Below are 18800 nucleotides of genomic sequence, written 5' to 3' on the forward strand. Positions count from 1 at the left end.
TTAAAATATGATGCGCTCCGCAATCAAGCAAAACATCACGAGCGATGCGAAATGAAACTGTCTGGTATGTAAACACTGAAGCGGGCTCCGTTTGCAATGAATAAAACAGAACACCATTCTCATTCTTAAAAAGCACATTTTCTTTCTAATCCTCACCGAAGATGATCGAGGTAGGTCGAAAGTTTCGAAGAAATCATCACCTGCGATATAAACACCACATTGTTCACATTCCGCAGGGTAAACATCTTAGGGAGCGTTGATTGCAGTGAATAAATTGAGAAGGATATTAATGAGTATATGTTTCGTTACTCGCTCAATGAAACTCGTGTTTCGATGCCTTGGGTAAGTGACATTTTCCTTCCCAGCCGATTCATCAACAACTCAAATCGAGCAAATCTACTGCTACTGCTCGTTATTCAAAAAATTTCGCGAAGAGTAACATGCGTGAGTGTAACATGATTGCTTTTTTTCATTATGTAAATTTTCCATTGTCTACTCGCCGCTTTTCAAACCTAAAATTCCTTTTTTTTCACACAACAACGAAATACATGGGAAAATTATAGCACCGAATAACAAAGGCAGATGAATCACGCATTTTTTCGACCGTGAGCGCAAAAAAATCGTATATACCCGTCTAACTACCCTGCGTCTGAGCGTATGAAATTTGTCTGCGCAGTTAACGTCTACGCGAGAGGTACGGTAGTAGGTTAGAAGTGTATGGTGGCCGAGAACTGCCAATCACGATGGTCGGTTGCCATGGGTTTTCCTCCCGCAACTCTGATGCGCGCTGGCGCAGAAATCATCAGCGGCAGTTGGCACTAAAAGTAAAGGCCTATTCAAAAATGGCGGCAAATAATAACAGCGCGAGCACATCAAACAAACTCTGTTTAAGGCACTTCGGCATGGAGGATGAAACAGAGAGAGGAGACCGGTTTTGAAATACCAACTCCGTAGAGATGAAGTTCTCTGCGGAGAAAGAATGGTTGAGGAGGGTTCGTTTCGCAGAAAATAAACCTAATTACGGGATGAGAGACCTTGATCCCGTGTTGGAAGAGCTCACAGGCAACAAGTTGGAGCTTCTTCTTTCCAATTGCTTAAATTGGAAAATTTACTGCGAAGATCACATTTCACTTTCATCTACAACCGCAGTACAAATATGAATTATTTCATATAAAAAAAAAAAAAAAAAAAAAAAAAAAAAAAAAAAAAAAAACTTCACATCATTTCACTGCACGGGAAGATATGAACTCAATAAATTGACCTCGCTCCCAATGTGTGGCTTCATAGCTCAGTTGGTAGAGCATCGCACCGGTATCGCGGAGGTCACGGGTTCGAATCCCGTTGAAGCCCTGATTTTTTTCAGGCTTCTTCTTTCCAATTGCTTAAATTGGAAAATTTACTGCGAAGATCACATTTCACTTTCATCTACAACCGCAGTACAAATATGAATTATTTCATATAAAAAAAAAAAAAAAAAAAAAAAAAAAAAAAAAAAAAAAACTTCACAAGTTGGAGCTTGTAGGTACCTTGGTGGATGGCTTCCTAAAGGAGATCGGGCTCTCTATTAATGCGAAGCTCGCTCGCTCTAGAATGACCGGTCTTATGGCGCCCATCACTCTCTTTATGCCATTTCAAATCTTTAAACATATCTGGGTTTTAGTACAAGGCTACGGGGGAAGCGCGGACACAACCAAGAATGGTGAGAGAATAACGCTAACTTTCCAAAGGCTCGACACTGCAGAAAAAATTTGGTCTCCCGCGAGATTTAAAGGAGAGAATTTTCTCAAGAAGCGGCACTTCGAGAAAATCCCCGAGGATGGTCGCGTGCTTCAAAGTTACAGCGGCAAGTCAATTGTTGTTGTAACACCAACTACGCCGCTGCAAATGGTTTATTCAACAAAACAACAAAGGGTAGTAACCACATTTTGCGTGCAGCGCTATGATCGAGAAGGATTTGCAAAGGACTCCAATTTGCAAAAGCTATTGAATTTGAACACTATCTAGCTTGACAGTTAATTAACAGTAGGACTTGCTAATGTTTTGTTAGACCTTGTCACGAAACTTCATACATCAAAAGAATGACAACCTTGAATGTAATCTGAAACAAAGTTCTAAAGGAAACATGTTTTTAATACAAGCAGATATTTTAAAATTTAATCTTCGTATCTTGTAGACTGTAATACATTGGAGTGAATAAATAGAATTGTGGTTTTACCTAAACATAATAGCTGAAAGCTTTTTTATTATTTGACTAACAATGATGTCTGACTCATTGATGAAATTATCTATCAGTATACAGAATTACTCCTTTTAGATACAAATTTCATTTATCTGTGTATACTTCATCTTACTCTTAAAACTATCAAGCTGCAAATTCGTTTACCTTTTATTTGAGACAAATCCATTAATAAAACAAATGTATTGTGTCCACATAAGCAAAATGCTGGGTCACTAGTTATTGACCCTTTGACCCCTTACAATGTCTAGAATCTAAGTTCTTACAATATTAACCCCAAATTAAACATAAGGTCACAAGAATGAGGGAAATAACTATTAACTAATGAAGCTCTTGATTATTTAGCAAATTCTCCTTGTCAACACCTTGTAAAATATATTGAGAACAGTATAGAGAATATTCATGCTGTTGTTAGCATGTAAAGGCTTAAGTGGCCAAACCTTTAAGTACAAAATTGTCTAGAATCTAAGTTCTTCTTACAATATTAACCCCAAATTAAACATAAGGTCACAAGAATGAGGGAAATAACTATTAACTAATGAAGCTCTTGATTATTTAGCAAATTCTCCTTGTCAACACCTTGTAAAATATATTGAGAACAGTATAGAGAATATTCATGCTGTTGTTAGCATGTAAAGGCTTAAGTGGCCAAACCTTTAAGTACAAAATTGTCTAGAATCTAAGTTCTTCTTACAATATTAACCCCAAATTAAACATAAGGTCACAAGAATGAGGGAAATAATTATTAACTAATGAAGCTCTTGATTATTTAGCAAATTCTCCTTGTCAACACCTTGTAAAATATATTGAGAACAGTATAGAGAATATTCATGCTGTTGTTAGCATGTAAAGGCTTAAGTGGCCAAACCTTTAAGTACAAAATTGTCTAGAAGTTCTTCTTACAATATTAACCCCAAATTAAACATAAGGTCACAAGAATGAGGGAAATAACTATTAACTAATGAAGCTCTTGATTATTTAGCAAATTCTCCTTGTCAACACCTTGTAAAATATATTGAGAACAGTATAGAGAATATTCATGCTGTTGTTAGCATGTAAAGGCTTAAGTGGCCAAACCTTTAAGTACAAAATTGTCTAGAATCTAAGTTCTTCTTACAATATTAACCCCAAATTAAACACAAGGTCACAAGAATGAGGGAAATAACTATTAACTAATGAAGCTCTTGATTATTTAGCAAATTCTCCTTGTCAACACCTTGTAAAATATATTGAGAACAGTATAGAGAATATTCATGCTGTTGTTAGCATGTAAAGGCTTAAGTGGCCAAACCTTTAAGTACAAAATTGTCTAGAATCTAAGTTCTTCTTACAATATTAACCCCAAATTAAACATAAGGTCACAAGAATGAGGGAAATAACTATTAACTAATGAAGCTCTTGATTATTTAGCAAATTCTCCTTGTCAACACCTTGTAAAATATATTGAGAACAGTATAGAGAATATTCATGCTGTTGTTAGCATGTAAAGGCTTAAGTGGCCAAACCTTTAAGTACAAAATTGTCTAGAATCTAAGTTCTTCTTACAATATTAACCCCAAATTAAACATAAGGTCACAAGAATGAGGGAAATAATTATTAACTAATGAAGCTCTTGATTATTTAGCAAATTCTCCTTGTCAACACCTTGTAAAATATATTGAGAACAGTATAGAGAATATTCATGCTGTTGTTAGCATGTAAAGGCTTAAGTGGCCAAACCTTTAAGTACAAAATTGTCTAGAATCTAAGTTCTTCTTACAATATTAACCCCAAATTAAACACAAGGTCACAAGAATGAGGGAAATAATTATTAACTAATGAAGCTCTTGATTATTTAGCAAATTCTCCTTGTCAACACCTTGTAAAATATATTGAGAACAGTATAGAGAATATTCATGCTGTTGTTAGCATGTAAAGGCTTAAGTGGCCAAACCTTTAAGTACAAAATTCCATAAATTCATTAGAGCAGAAACCCTGCCTCTAAAATGCAAGTTAGTAAAAAAAATAATGGATTTATAAAGTTTTAAATGTAATATATCAGTGCATACCTAGTGATATCAGTGACAACAGTACTTTTGCATTTGGACAGGTTTAACCTCTCTGACAAACATAGCTAATTTAAAAAACTTTGCACCAATTTAAATATATTTTTCTTATGAAGTAGGTATATTACTCACATTACTGGTACACAGAATTTGTTGAGAGCCTAGTTATCTAGTTTGTCTAGTGTCTCTTTCTCTCCTTTTGATTTTTGCAGTGCTCTTTCTATAAACAAGGATAGGGAATCATCATCAAAATAATGACAATTCCAAAACGGCAAATAAATGAATAAATAATAATCAATTCCGTTTATCTTGCCGCAACTAACCCACTTACAAGTAGGAAACTAACCTGATTCCTCCACTAGAGAATCTGTCTCCCTTTGTAAAGCCAAGATATCTTGCTCCTTCTTGGATAAAGCATCTTCTTGGACTTGAAGATGGCGAAAGTTGTCTTGCAGCGTTTGGCGCTCCTTATGAATGTTAAAAATGGGCGATGTTTCCCAGAAACGATTTACTTGTCGTTTCGAATCACATTTGCCCACATGGCCTGTCTCTTTGCTGCATTTTCGGCTTTTTCCGCAACATTTACGGTCTCCTTCAGGGCTACAGATGAAATAAAACACTCGACATTGAGCCTGAGGAAATTCAAGATGGCGGCCTAAACTGATCAACGGAGAAAATCGAGTTTACAGGACATTTTCTTACCTGGATTCCTCCGAAGAAATCGGCGAAAACGACGCCATTTACACCAAAGTCCACTTTCAACTTTCGATTTATGGCACGCTCGGTAACTAAACGGTCAAAATTATACTTTTCAGGGAGGAGGACAGGTATTTTGGGTGTATTTTCTTCGTTTTTGTTCTGCGTTTGTCTTAACAGTGGAGCCCCCTAAGTAAAAAATTGTTCTCTCAGTACCAGGACTCTAGAAATACAGAAATCACAGCGGTTGTGTTGACGTATTGGCTTCTGTAAACCCGTTGCTAGCCGGTAGCGTACCTATCTTAGACGAGCCGTTTCGTGGAGAAGTCATTCGAAAAACCTGATTTTTTCTTTCTTCTGCCATAAGTGAAAGGCCATAGTCATTCAATATGAAAAAAAGAAGGTTGGTAAGCTTTATCCAATGTTAAATAAACGACTGAAAAAAGCCCTTTAGCTTGACGCCTTAAATCAGCTCAAGCCGTGAACGCGTCATCACGTGACCTCTAAGATAGCAACGGGAGGAATTTACATAGCAACCGACCATCGTGAATAGAAAAATCCGCATTTTTGAAATAAAATAGAGTGAAAGTAAAATCAATTGAAATAAAAATAAAAAAATAAAACCAAAGTAAAATAAAATAAAACCAAAGTAAAATAAAATAAAACCAAAGTAAAATAAAATAAAACCAAAGTAAAAAAAATAAAACCAAAGTAAAATAAAATAAAACCAAAGTAAAATAAAATAAAACCAAAGTAAAATAAAATGAAATTATTCGACCCAGCCGAAAGCTGCCACTACCAGCATGCATTGCGTGCGTTACTGTCACACGCTCGAGTTCATCATGGCCGATGCATGGAAGAGGCTCAATGAAAAAGTTAAAGCAAAGCGTACCAAAAAAAACCAGCCCAAGGACCATCGAAGGAAAGATGAACTGACAGTTCAACGTTTGTCAGCAGAAGTTTCTGGAAAGGCCCAAAAGTATAAAAGGATTGGGCCAAGAGAGTTTGTTCCCTTCGACGAAACGGAGGAATTGACCATTGGTAATATCAAGAGCGCTTATGAGAGGCATTTTCTACAAAAAATCGGAAAGAATCTCGTATGTGATATCTTAGCAGGAGAACAGGGCCCATCGTGCAAGACTCTTGCCCAAATACCGGACTTAAAGGTTGTATACGTCCGCTTCATTCCAGATCCAGCTGATGAAGGCGATGTCAACAGCACCCAGAATTCCACGAGAAAGAGGAAGGACGCAACTGGAGAGTCCTCGACTTATACCGAATTTAATCCTCCGCCGTCAAAATCAAAGTCAAGCCCCAGTAAACTTATGCATTCGAGACAGAAATTACCCACACAAGCAGCGGGCACAAAAAGTACGTATTACCCTCGAAGTTTATCAATTTCTGACATGATCAAACTTGGCAAAATCAACACAAATACCGCCACTACTATTGTGAGAATTTTCAGATTCGATATGGAAGTTTTGTCGTGGTTCAAAGTTCCAACCACTGTCGAGTTCTATGAGGATAAAGAGGCAATCGGAACTGGCGGATTCCGTAAAGCATTCAAAGCAACATCCAAACATCCAGAATTTGTTGCGACAACGTGGGTGATAAAGCACTATCTACCAAGTGCTTTAAAGTTCATCTCGGATACTGGTCAAACTATCGAGCAACACAACCGCAAGGTTGTTCAGATGCATCTCCTAGCTAGGAATTTTGCTTCGCAACTTGAGGCAGAAATCAAGGAGGAAAGCGAGGTTTTTGGAACTGCATTTAGATATAGAAAGATCTTTCATGGAGAAACAGACGAGGGGGAGTATGTTACAGTCGAAGAATTTATCCCTGGCCAGTTTAAGAAGTACGTAAACAACACTGGCCAAACCTGTGTCGATCCTACAGATGAGATGGCCCAGAAGGCAGAGTGTTTGACACACTTCACGTATGAGAGATCAAAGAAAAAACTTATGCTAGTTGACATCCAGGGAAGTGGATATGACTTATTTGACCCAGAAATTGCTTCTACAGATTTACTGGACGTGGGTGACAAGCAATACCTGTATTGTACTGGAAATCTTTCCAAAGTAGCAATTTCAACATTTGTGAAAGAGCACACTTGTAGTTTGTTCTGTAACTTGCTTGGCCTACCAGCAATAGAAAATTAAGGGGCAACTCAAGCTGCTATAAAATTGTGAACATTGAGACATTGTTGACAAAACTTGATACACTGTTTACAAAATAGCTAGTTCACATAAAATCCCATGGTTACATATGATAATTTACGGGGCAGTCATAATTTCTTTCCAGGGGTGGGCTGCAGGATTGTGATATTAACCAACCTTGTTGTTGCTGAATTCACCCTCAAGCAGATATGTTTTCATGTACCCCAATTTAGGACACCAAAAAAACCTGCTCTTGTTAATGTTTCTCCTCAACCCACCATGTGAGGATTGATGGTTAAAATTTGTATTATTTGTATTAGTAGGGTGCATAGTTTTTCTTGTTTCTGCTGCCCTTTCGATGTTACTGTTATTGCCATCAGTGTTATTGTTCGTTCCAGTTTATTTCCACAAAGGTTATGGATACCATGTTCAGATACATTATCATTCGATGAATTTGTTGTTTATGGCTGCACAAAGTTCATAGTAACAAAATGGAGGATGTGGGAGAAAACATGCTGCTTTCACTATAAAAATAGAGTCAAGGGCATAACACCATGGATAAACAGTGGAGTTATTACAAAGAAAAATTTCTCTTTAGGAAAAGAAATACTTCCTTGCAATCAGCAGGTTTCAAATGGTCAGTGTCAATGATTCGTTCACACTCTGCTCTGAACTCAGGGGCGAGAAAGTCATCATCAACAGTAAGGATGCCTGACTGGACAGCAGCTTCTTTTAGTTGATCATCAGTTACTTGAAGACCTGCACATTGCCAATAGAAAACAATGTTAGCATTCATCATCTAGTGTGACTGGCAGTGTCAGCACCACATTAGATTTTTATAGATATGCGACTTTCAGGCCCAAAGATTTTAGCAACAAATAATTTCCTTCTGGGCAATAAAATTATGCCTTGAAATTTCTACAAATAAATTATCATTGGTTGATTGTTGAAGCATTATAACTATGCCATAGTTCACTTTGAATAAAACAGAAATATCCCAAAACCAGTTTTGACAAAACCTTATAATTTTTTTACCGCATTCTTCAAGCCCATATTTCTGAGGAAAACTGTAAATATGGTTTGGGACCCCATCTGGTAAAACTGTGTCCTTCTGGGCTCTGATCCTGTGGGAATTCCACACCATCTCCTTGAATGTATCTAGCTCTCTCTGAACCACAGGAACCATAATAAAAGAAAGAAGCTTCCTATGTAGGAAAACAAAATAAGCAAAGGTAACAAACACCTTGGTGTATAGGTAGTTTCAATTACAATATATAAGCCAGCAAGTTTTTTTTTTTTTTTTTTTTTTTTTGGGGGGGGGGGGGTGGTTCCCTAACTAAAATTTTTCCTGGGCCCCCTCAACCATATCTATTTGACTCGAGTATATATAAGCTTTAGGGGGAGGGGATGTGTTATTGCATTCACACAGAAATTAATTAATTTGCTATAAAAAAATGTATGTATATTAACTTAAGCCAAAATAATGTTTATGTTGATTGAGCTTTCAATCACCCACGTGCCATGCCCTAGCAAAACTGCAACATATTCTAAAACAATAACTCAATGTCACTTTTGGAGTTTAAAAACAAACCTTGAAATGAATAGCCTGTGTATGTGTGCGTGTAAGTGGAGGGGGGAGACTTGCCCATTCTCACCTGTCAATATCATCATGTGGGTCATAATGCCCTTGATCTTTAAGCCATCTTAACTGACTTTTGAAAAATTTTTCCATTCTTTCGTGTAATTCTTTCCACCATCTTTCGATCTAGAGGAAAACGATTTTTTAAATGACATTTTGTGAAATGTGCATTTGCCGGAAATCAGATGATAGGGTGGATTAAAATATTACTTGTTACTGAGGGAATGATGAAATAACAAACAACAATAATACTTTTCCTGGCACTCAAATAAAGTCACCGAAAGACTCGTTGACTAATTTGGCACACTCACATAATATAATTAGACAGCACTTGAGAGATGAGCTTACTTACTTGGTTTGAAGTTGATGGACCATACAAAATTGTGTCTGCAGGATCCACAACGTCAGTGTGATGTCTACGAAGAAAGGCATGAATTGTGGCCATGGTGCCTGTTTCTGTACCTTTGTCGATTCTGATCATCGCAGGAATTACCTTGGTCTCCATTATATGCTCCAAGTACCAACGACCAATCAATTGCGGGTCACAGTTCTTATTCCAAACTCGGAACCATAGCAGCTTTCTGCTGGCTGTATCTAAGCAGCCATAAATAGCAATCGGAAAAGTGGAATTTTGGAAACCCATTAATTTATCATGACCGTCCAGGGAGTGGACCCAGTTTGGTCCTTTCGAAGAGAAGTTTCCTTTCTTTCGCCTTGCCTTCTTAGCTCCAACGCCTCCGCGAGCAGCAAGTCCATCGGGGTCAAGATCAGACATCACATCGTAAACTTGATCTCGCGTAACTAACAAGTCATATTTTTGTCTTATTTTCTTGTGCATGCTTCTATATCCTAATAGCTTTCCTGGTCCTTCCAATTCCTTTTTAACAGCCTCTTTAACATCTTCAACCGAAACAGTGTCATCCCTGTAATAAACTTCGAAATGGCGTAAACGTCTGTCGAGTGTTCGGATACTCCAAGCGTATTGAGGAAAGTCTCTCCGTAAAAAATCGATCGCTTCTTCGCGTTTGAGGCCTTGTTTGACATACTTCTGCAGTGCACTTTTTAAGGGGATCGTCTTCTTTCCACGATGAAACCCTGCTATCCGCCATTTTCGAGAACAGCCCGGGAGAACAGGGAGTTACTACATCACGGGCGACGAGCGGGGATAGAAAAAACGACCCAAATACGAGTGGTCAGCGGTGAAACAACTTTCATACTTCATAAATAGACAGATCATTTGTAGTATCAGGAAACAATCGTGTTGTAGTTGCAGAAAACAATTATGTTGTAAAGCCGAAATGTTACCAAGTTACACTTCGCTACTTAAAAAGTTAAGCAATTTTCCTCAAGCTTTAACTGGAACAATACTTCTTATGCTCTATTGACCAACGGAGGCATCGGGAAAGGCATTGCTGACACCGGGAAAGGCATCAAGAAGAATGATATTCACGTTATGTAACTTGTTGTGTGACGAAAAAACGTATCTTGACTTGTTCAAAGCATTAATCACAGTTGGCTTCCTTTTCACTTGAATTGTGTATCCACAGCTTAAGATGAGAAATTTAAAATTTCTATCAGCTGACGTTCTTTTACTGCATATTATATCTATTCAATCGCCCCCAATTCACGTGGAAAAAAGGCAAGTAGGAAAACACTGAGCTTCGAGAAACAGCCATGTTAAGGCTAATGTATTTACCATCCTTAAATATTTATAATCCAGACCACTCGTTTAGGAGACCTTTTCTCAAAAGATCCACACGTGCAAATAATGCTGTTTTCCGTTCGAAATGTTTTTCTTCCTATTCAATTGAACAACTGACTTAGCGTTTAAGCCGAGAAAAAAATCACAATTATTGAAAAGGTCATAGACAGGCCTACACAGACTCCCCTGTGTGGTTTTACGTTTGCGACGCAAAAGCCTTTATTTAAAGCTTCGCTCTGACGAGTATGTCTTTGAGCGATTTACCTCTTTTGTATAATATAATCGGAGGCGTTTTGTAAATTGTTTTCAGCAGTGGCTGATTTTGGATGAGGTTCCATTCTTGCATCAGTATTTGTTTTAAATTTTTTAACCCCTGAATGGTATGCTGTCACAAAAGGCAATATTTTGCCTTTAGTTTTTTTTGGTTTGTTTTTTAAGTGTCGACTGCCTTGCGGCAAACGAGACCTCAGATAACGTTTTTTCAATTAGGCTTTTTGGGTAACCACGTGCTTCAAGTCGTGTTTTGAAGTTACACATGGCCTCCTGGAAATTTCTTTCCGAGGAGTTTGTTCTTAGAAGTCTGATAGCTTCTCCTTTAATAAAGCCTTTCTTAACACTTGGCGGGTGGCAAGATGAATAGTGTGTATATTGAAAGGTCTCGGTCGGTTTGTAGACTGATTTTTCAGAGATGACACTGTTGTACTTTTCAACATGTTTATTATCACTCTGAAAGCGTGTACATATAAGATCTTTCAGCTCTGAAAAAAAAAGCCAAATTGAAAAAACGTTATCTGAGGTCTCGTTTGCCGCAAGGCAGTCGACACTTAAAAAACAAACCAAAAAAACTAAAGGTAAAACATTGCCTTTTGTGACAGCATACCACCCAGGGGTTAAAAAATTTAAAACAAATACTGATGCAAGAATGGAACCTCATCCAAAATCAGCCACTGCTGAAAACAATTTACAAAACGCCTCCGATTATATCTTACAAAAGAGGTAAATCGCTCAAAGACATACTCGTCAGAGCGAAGCTTTAATTAAAGGCTTTTGCGTCGCAAACGTAAAACCACACAGGGGAGTCTGTGTAGGCCTGTCTATGACCTTTTCCATAAACATTTCGGCTTTACAACATGATTGTCTCTGGAACAACAAATTATATGTCTCTATATGAAGTATAAATGCTGTTTCACCGCTGACCGCTCATATTTGGGTCTTTTTTTCTATCCCCGCTCGTCGCCCGTGATGTAGTAACTCCCGGGAGAACAGTCCCTATATTCCCGCCATTTTGGATCTTTACGATGCACGCAATGCATGCTGGTAGTGGCAGCTCTCGGCTGGGTCGAATAATTTCATTTTATTTTACTTTGGTTTTATTTTATTTTACTTTGGTTTTATTTTATTTTATTTTTATTTCAATTGATTTTACTTTCACTCTATTTTAAAAATAAAAAAATAAATTGAAAAATAAAAAAAAAATGTAAATCAAAATAAAAAAGAAAACAATTTTCTTTCAAAAATGCGGATTTTTCTATTGGCAGTTCTCGGCCACCATAGAAGTGTTAGCTCAGTGAAACTTTTGGAAGCTTGGAGCCTAACTTGCCTGGGATCGAGGGTAGAAAAAGGCCCTGAATGGAAGTGCTTGCCGAAGCAAACTAGATTTGACTTGGACTGGAATATCAAACTGTAGAAGATTTGCAAACTTCGGCTGAACGGACAGCTGAACCACAGATCGAAGAAGGGCAACTAATTACAATGATAAAGGGATGTGTTTGAGAGTCAAATGTAAAGATAGATCAATCGGATGAGTTTGGAAATATGAGCAAGGATGAGTGCAGTCCTAAACGACGTCGGATGTATCACGTTATCATCGAAACAGTTTAGGTCAGTACAAAATGCAGACTGCAGACGGAGAATTTAAACTTTTTTTCGTCTGATACGTCAACCTCACTGATTGTCACGCAATCGCTTTTCCGCCATTATCTTTCACGATCATTTGCACTATTGTGGAATATTCCTTTTGTATTATTTTGAGATTTATTTTCGTAGCGAAATTGAAGTGAGATCTTGGCAGTATCAAAGCTTAAATTCTTGCTGTTCCATAAGATACCGTTTTCGACGGTGGACTTGAAGGTCTCAAGCAAGACCTCGGAATCTTGAACGAACTATCCCACAACGTATTGTTATCAGTGACTTATGATTTAGAGAATTCTTGAAAGATTTTCAATAATGTTTACAAACATTATTTTTCGGGCCGTGAAAGAGAAGCTGCATCTCATATTTTCCTGAAGTATAGTAAGAGTTTAAGGGTACAGCGTAACTGTGCATGTAACTCACTCCACGTCAAATAAGGAGACTAAGTGCTTTTCTCACATGCTGATTGGCCAGTTTGCATGTGATTAAAATACTATTTACCACTGTGGCGAAAGCAAAATGGCTTCCTATTTCTCTGTGATGAAGAGGTGTATAAAGTTTGATTGAAGCATAGCAAAGTGACAACTAAGTTTGGTTTGATTGCATTTCAGCAGATACTGTCCAGAGCCATGGAGGAGGTAAGTTGGTTAGTTACTTAATTTTTCCATTCATTGCATATTTCCACCCTTTTAAGGCAAAATATCAAAGTTTCTGAATACTGTAATGAGCAATTTATTGGAAAACTAGGAAACATGTAATATATTCATGCAGTCTAAAACAGACAAAACATAAATTAGAAAGTATCAAGTAGGCAAATGTCCACTTAACTCTTGGCCTCTGCACCCTAGCCCAGCAGTAGGATAACTCTTTTTTGGGGGTATACATGATTGTATAAAAAAAAATTGATTTTTATACCCATATGTAACTAACATGTAGATGTATGTTTTACAGTTACGAGCTGAAATGGATTCATTTGAGAATGTGCTTACACTGTACATGATTGTTAAATATATGTGGCCCTCTATATGATTTAAGGGATAAAGATGATAGCATGCTCACAACATGCTTCACCTGAAAAACAAGAGAAACCGGATATAACACAGTTGTTAAGCATGCTTAAGAGCATACTTTAATGAGCTTATAAATGCTTTTGTTTCATGTAACACCCTATAAACAATTAAGAGTGCACCGTTGAACAATGAAGCATGAGCAGGCAAAGGGTGATAACCTTCAAATACAAAAGTTAGCCTGTGAGCAGACACAGCACACTAGTGTGTAACCTAGTGTGTAACCTAGTGAGTAACCTTGTGTGCAGCAAGCATGTTACCTGAACATTAAGTTAGATTGAGCAATCATTACCCAGTCAGTGTATACTACTAGGTCAATAAACCGAAGCTGGTATTACTGTTTTTTAATTATCAACTTCTGATGAGAAAAAAAAAAGTTGAAACATTTGGCCGTGAACAAGTTTCAAGAATTTAAAGCAGACACTTCTTACTTTGTTCATGTGGAGAAGTGACTTTGATGTTAGTAGCATGTTGAATAATAAAATTTAACCCACCACTAGAACAAATGATTTGTGATGATTGTGTAAACAAGTCTGAGATATTCAAAACTTGCCGCAACAGATAGCCATAAATGGCCAACAGGTTTGTGTAGCAGTATTTCCTGTCAGATGACCAGAGTGATTTTAAGGGATGGTAAACAAAACCAAAAGTGATAAATCATGTTGCTTCTAAGAGCCCTAAGCTATGGAACTCAAGTGGATGATAGTCATGTGCTTAGGTACACACTCAGTCACATGCCCTAAACTCGAATCAATGCAGTAAATAAATAACTAAAACCATTGTAATCCTCTGAATCATACAGTGTCACATATGTGCATTTACATAATTATGCAAACACGAAAGAAATCTTTCAGGCTGACTTGTCATCAGTTTTGAAACACATTTCCCCTCTGTAGTTGCAGAGTTTCCAAGTTTCCAAGTCTTGTTATTTCACATTGTTTACAGAAAAAAATAACTTAACATAACATGATTTACAATGATATAGAAAAAAAAACAAACAGAAATTAACTAGAAGAAAGAATATTTAATCGTTTACAGTGGCCAAAGAAGCCAATGAGCTTTCAAGTTGGTCACTGTCATGTGTAGATATGAGTTGGGGTTGGCCGCATGTTAAGTATAATTTAAATTAATAGTTACATTAAAGATGATATTGTTATCATAAGGGAAGAAAGACATACATAAATGCAAGGTAGAATAAAAGGAAAACTGCATATTGTGAAGCATTATCTTATATAGCTAACAATTCAACTATGTTCAGCTTTGAGTACTCAATATGAATCTTTTATACCGCTTTTTGATTAGCATGTATGGAAAATAATTAAATTAAGGTGGTACAGATTGCCAGATTTTTATTGCAGAGAATTAAAATATATACATACCATAATTAGTGTGTGCTGATGGCTTAAAGAAGTTTGATGTAAAAAGTTATGCCAAAAAAGTAGCAAGCCAGAAACCATGTTTTAATCTGAGACATCTGAAAGAACACATTTTAGAGGAAGTAGTAAATATTGATAACAGCCAAGTACCTTTCGATGCACTATATTACCAAAATATACATGTATCTGTGACATCATGGCATGATTTATAGCTTTTAAATGATAAAATGTAATGTTCTAAACATGGCAGACACAGTGCTTGTACATGTAGAAAAATGAGAGAGATCCCTAATCAGTGACCTTAGCTATTATTAGTTTTAAAAAATATTAATTTGTTCCTCTTTTTAAACTGATCATTTAGGAAAGAGTTGTGCTAACAAAATAATTAATCAGCTGCCATGCAATGGGAGATATTCCTCCAGTCAGAGATACCATCATGGCAACTGACTGGAGGTGGTGGTGGAGTTTGTGGGGAAAGGAATCATTGTCCTCACATCAGAGTTGTCCGCACAACTGGAAAAATTCCCTCATGGGGAAGTCTCTGTCCTGGTCCCTGAAGGTTCATGTAATGAAAGGGGAAAAATGTATGCCAAGGGAGAAGCAGTGTTCAATCTATTATGGAAATGGCTGATCTTCCAGTTGCTTTTGGACCAAAGATGGCTGACAAACTTTCTGCTTCCCTCTCTCATCAGAAAAAAAGAGTTTTTGAATCTACTCCAGGTATACTCAGTAACTTTGCTGATGTCATACATACCCCTTGTGATAGGAAAAGTTTCTTATATGGTCACAGGACATGACCACCCCAGCATTTTCACAAAGAGAGACTTGAAATTGTTGCTAAAGCAGTCACTAGGGTGAAGGATGGATCCTTTGAGATGATTTTTGTTAGTGCTGCTGAAGGAAAACAAAAGGGATTTGTTGAGAAATTTCATGAATGTGGTGTTCCTAAACATCAGATGATCATAATTGAAGCCCTTCAAATAATGAAGAAGAGTTGAAAAGGTGGCTCTGTGAGGCAGATCTTGCCATCATACCCTCAGGTTAACAAGAATTTGGAATGTTTGGTCTTGCAGGGTTGTAATCTGGCCTCTCTATCTTAGTATATGTACATGGTGCATCAGTACTTGGTGAAGCCTTGACACATGTTATTAGTGGTTTGTCATCCATTGTGGAGTCAGAGGATGTCAGTGAGTGGTCCAAGGCAATTAAGAAGGTCAGGGACATGGCTAGGACAGTACAGCTTAAAGAGGCTGATTTACTGCAGAAACATTGCAGTGAGAAGTACAGTTGGAAGAAACAGTGTGGAGATAGTGTTGAGGAGATGCTGAAGATGGCATCTGGTATGAATTTTTTTTTGCATGTATTGGTTATACATATAGTGGTTGTCAAAGTAAAGCAATGAACATATTCACTGCAATATAAATGTTTAAGTTGAGCTAGTGATATTTCTCATCATCATCATTGTATTTAGTTTCATCTGTTGTAGCCTTATAATGCAGAACAAATAACTCTGAAGAAGAGTAAAATTTTATGCCGTCAGGGTAGCCCATTCATCTCAAATTCCCATTCCTCTGTCTCATTTTGTCTTTTCTGTTCCTTTGCAGCTCAGCAAGACTAGACTCAGTAACATGGAATCTGAGTGAATGCATTGCTTAGGTAGTAAATCATTTCTTTTGATATTACTACAGAATATTGATAGGTTAACCAAGTGATTAAATTGTTAACCACTAATAGGTGATTACACCCATTATTTGGCTCTCCCTCATCATGCTTCTGCCTTAAAATGTTATGACTTTTTTTTTAGGAGAAATTCCTTTTCAGTCACTCCTTGGAGTGACTTCAGTGGAGTGCTGGTAAATTATACTTTTTGAGACCTAAATGTAATTTTCAGTTATCAAATTTGATACAAACAATTAATTGGGCTTTCCCTCGTCATGTTTCTGCCTTAAAATGTTGTGATTTTGTTAGGAGAAATTCCTTTTCAGTCGCTCCTTTGAGTGACTTCAGTGGAGTGCTGGTAAATTATACTTTCTGAGACAAAAATGTAATTCCCATTGTCAAATTTGATACAAACAATTAAATCTAGTTTTGCTTTTTTTATTTCTCTGCAGCCAAACAAGACCAAACACCCTTAACCGGCATGAGAGGATGTGAAATGAACAATGATGTATTCCTTTGTTACTGTAAAGAATATGTACGCAGACCCCTGACATTTTTTACCTGTTTGCATTTGCCCAGTGCCTGGCTTATTTTTTTCACAACAATGGTTATTAAAGTTGTCAATATTTAACTAAGTTATATTATTTCTTTGATTTTTTTACCTTTCTATTCAATAATCAGAGAGCTTTTATCAAACATGACAACCATACATATATGTTGTCTTTTCCCAAAGTGCCGTGTCCTGTTATGACCATATTTCCCAGCTGATACTCAGCATAGTTCTTGTTACTTGTCTGCATGACAGTGAAATAGAATTGTGAAGAGATTTGAAGAGTCATCAGAGAGCATACTGCTTGGATTCAAATGGAGAGACTTCACAAACTAGAATCTTTCTAAATATTTTTGAAACAGAAGTAGATTCCCTTGCAAAGAGAGGGGTGAAATGGTTGTGTACACACCCCCCCCCCTCTCTCTCTCTCTCTCTCTCTCTCTCTCCTGTGTTATGAACTAACCCCAACCTTAAGCCAACCCTAAGGCTGTAACATAAAACCTTCATATGCATCAAGGCAAGGCATGTCTAAGGGTAGCATTGCCCATATCATTTATGTTCATAGGAAATGGAATACTCTTCCCAATTGCAAGTTTATTACGTGCCCAAAGAGTTTCACTAGACAACACATGTTTGGGTTTTCAACCCTTGGAATGTGCTGGAACAGATTTCTAAGCAAATCTTTTGAAATCTTTAATCCTTTTAACTCCCATGAGTGACCAAGACAGAGTTCTCCTTACAATATCAATATGATATGAAGCAGACAAGTGATGAGAATAATGGGGATTATTAGTTGATCCAATACCAAATTCCCCAAGCTAACATCAGAAGAACCATATGGCAGACAGTAGGGAGAATTACTAATGATATCTTGGGAGTGAAAGTGTAAACACTGAGTGGTGGCCCCTGTGAAATGTATAGACCAGATGCTTACATGGTCAACTTGAGAATGAAGGTGAGCGGATGTCTGTAATTTTGGCATACAGTTATGGAATGAGATGAAAGAACAAGCAACTATTCCAACCTTTAATGTATTATTTAATTAATATTCTCCTCAGAGGTAAGAGTTTAAAAAAAATTCTATATTTGACCACAGAAATCACTTACAGTAGCCTGCCTTCATATGATCTCTGTTATGATATTTCTCAAAAACATTGAGTGTATATTAAAAATATTTTACTCATCACTAAAAATTTCTTATGGCTGACAAAATGGACTGTATTTATCAAGGATATGACTGATTAGGTAAATGTGGTAAAGGTTCAGTCAACTGGCGGTAACCACTAACAAACTTAGCATAATTGCAAGGGGTAATGCCATGGAAGTTAGATCCATCAACTTATGCATAGGCACAAAAAACACTTGAGTGTCACTGGGTTGACAAAATCAAGCTCAATCTTGAAAATTGATGATTTGCATTTTCATAATCTCTCCTCTAACCACCAAAGAGCACTTATTAATTTATGATACTGACAATTAATAATATTTAACACTTTTATAGATAGACCTCAGTCAGTCCTATGCTTAAGCACAAAATATAGACACTTAACCACTCTACAATAGTAATAATATCCCCATGAGTGTTCCCACTTCTGGTGATGTACCAAATAAACCAATCACAGTCAATGCACCAGATGCCACCCGTAAAGAAAAAGAGTTACTCAGCCATCAGTAAGTAATGAAAATTTTGTTGTCACCCAAAACACATCAGGGAAGTAGCCCAGCAGTAGGCATTCTGTTAGTGGAAGTGAACAAAATAG

The 18800-nt window shown here is 37.0% G+C and overlaps 3 protein-coding genes and 1 long non-coding RNA gene across 7 annotated transcripts; 2 read left to right on the forward strand and 2 right to left on the reverse strand.

Moving 5' to 3' along the window:
* The first annotated feature begins 303 nt into the window (after positions 1 to 303).
* Positions 304 to 17125, forward strand: LOC149053121 (uncharacterized). 3 transcript variants are annotated; one of them, XR_016188874.1, is made up of 7 exons: positions 304 to 720; positions 12041 to 12358; positions 13000 to 13026; positions 15193 to 15551; positions 15905 to 16171; positions 16436 to 16487; positions 16943 to 17125. It is a non-coding gene; the product is annotated as an uncharacterized LOC149053121 (long non-coding RNA). The 3 variants fall into 3 exon arrangements; XR_016188873.1 differs by having other exon boundaries at positions 13003 to 13026; XR_016188876.1 differs by lacking the exon at positions 13000 to 13026.
* On the forward strand, positions 957 to 2925 carry LOC113677756 (uncharacterized). Its single transcript, XM_089201578.1, has 2 exons — positions 957 to 992; positions 1510 to 2925. The coding sequence occupies exons 1-2, from the start codon at positions 957 to 959 to the stop codon at positions 2002 to 2004; spliced, it is 531 nt and encodes a 176-aa protein (XP_089057704.1). The 3' UTR covers positions 2005 to 2925.
* Positions 2113 to 5510, reverse strand: LOC113681841 (uncharacterized). Its single transcript, XM_089213538.1, has 3 exons — positions 4984 to 5510; positions 4628 to 4881; positions 2113 to 4501 (listed from the first exon to the last, which is right to left on the reverse strand). The coding sequence occupies exons 1-3, from the start codon at positions 5019 to 5021 to the stop codon at positions 4443 to 4445; spliced, it is 351 nt and encodes a 116-aa protein (XP_089069664.1). The 5' UTR covers positions 5022 to 5510; the 3' UTR covers positions 2113 to 4442.
* On the reverse strand, positions 7517 to 9893 carry LOC113665720 (uncharacterized). 2 transcript variants are annotated; one of them, XM_089213384.1, is made up of 4 exons: positions 9128 to 9893; positions 8792 to 8901; positions 8156 to 8341; positions 7517 to 7895 (listed from the first exon to the last, which is right to left on the reverse strand). In XM_089213384.1, the coding sequence occupies exons 1-4, from the start codon at positions 9611 to 9613 to the stop codon at positions 7880 to 7882; spliced, it is 798 nt and encodes a 265-aa protein (XP_089069510.1). In that variant the 5' UTR covers positions 9614 to 9893; the 3' UTR covers positions 7517 to 7879. The 2 variants fall into 2 exon arrangements, with proteins under 2 accessions (XP_089069510.1, XP_089069515.1); XM_089213389.1 differs by having other exon boundaries at positions 8172 to 8341; positions 9128 to 9628.
* Positions 17126 to 18800: the final 1675 nt, after the last annotated feature.

Source organism: Pocillopora damicornis, chromosome 1 (genome assembly GCF_964200805.1).
Source record: "Pocillopora damicornis chromosome 1, jaPocDami1.2, whole genome shotgun sequence".
Taxonomy (NCBI): domain Eukaryota; kingdom Metazoa; phylum Cnidaria; class Anthozoa; order Scleractinia; family Pocilloporidae; genus Pocillopora; species Pocillopora damicornis.

Excerpts from the sequence above, each read along its gene's own strand:
- LOC113677756 (XM_089201578.1), top strand. The coding sequence starts at position 957 with ATGAAGTTCTCTGCGGAGAAAGAATGGTTGAGGAGG. Across the intron at positions 993-1,509 it reads AGAAAGAATGGTTGAGGAGG|TTGGAGCTTGTAGGTACCTT; the intron begins GTTCGTTTCGCA and ends AAACTTCACAAG.
- LOC113681841 (XM_089213538.1), bottom strand. The coding sequence starts at position 5,021 with ATGGCGTCGTTTTCGCCGATTTCTTCGGAGGAATCCAG. Across the intron at positions 4,882-4,983 it reads ATTTCTTCGGAGGAATCCAG|CCCTGAAGGAGACCGTAAAT; the intron begins GTAAGAAAATGT and ends TTTCATCTGTAG. Across the intron at positions 4,502-4,627 it reads TTCTCTAGTGGAGGAATCAG|AAAGAGCACTGCAAAAATCA; the intron begins GTTAGTTTCCTA and ends CCTTGTTTATAG.
- LOC113665720 (XM_089213389.1), bottom strand. The coding sequence starts at position 9,613 with ATGCACAAGAAAATAAGACAAAAATATGACTTGTTAGTTACGCGAGAT. Across the intron at positions 8,902-9,127 it reads GTCCATCAACTTCAAACCAA|ATCGAAAGATGGTGGAAAGA; the intron begins GTAAGTAAGCTC and ends GTTTTCCTCTAG. Across the intron at positions 8,342-8,791 it reads CCACATGATGATATTGACAG|GAAGCTTCTTTCTTTTATTA; the intron begins GTGAGAATGGGC and ends TTTCCTACATAG.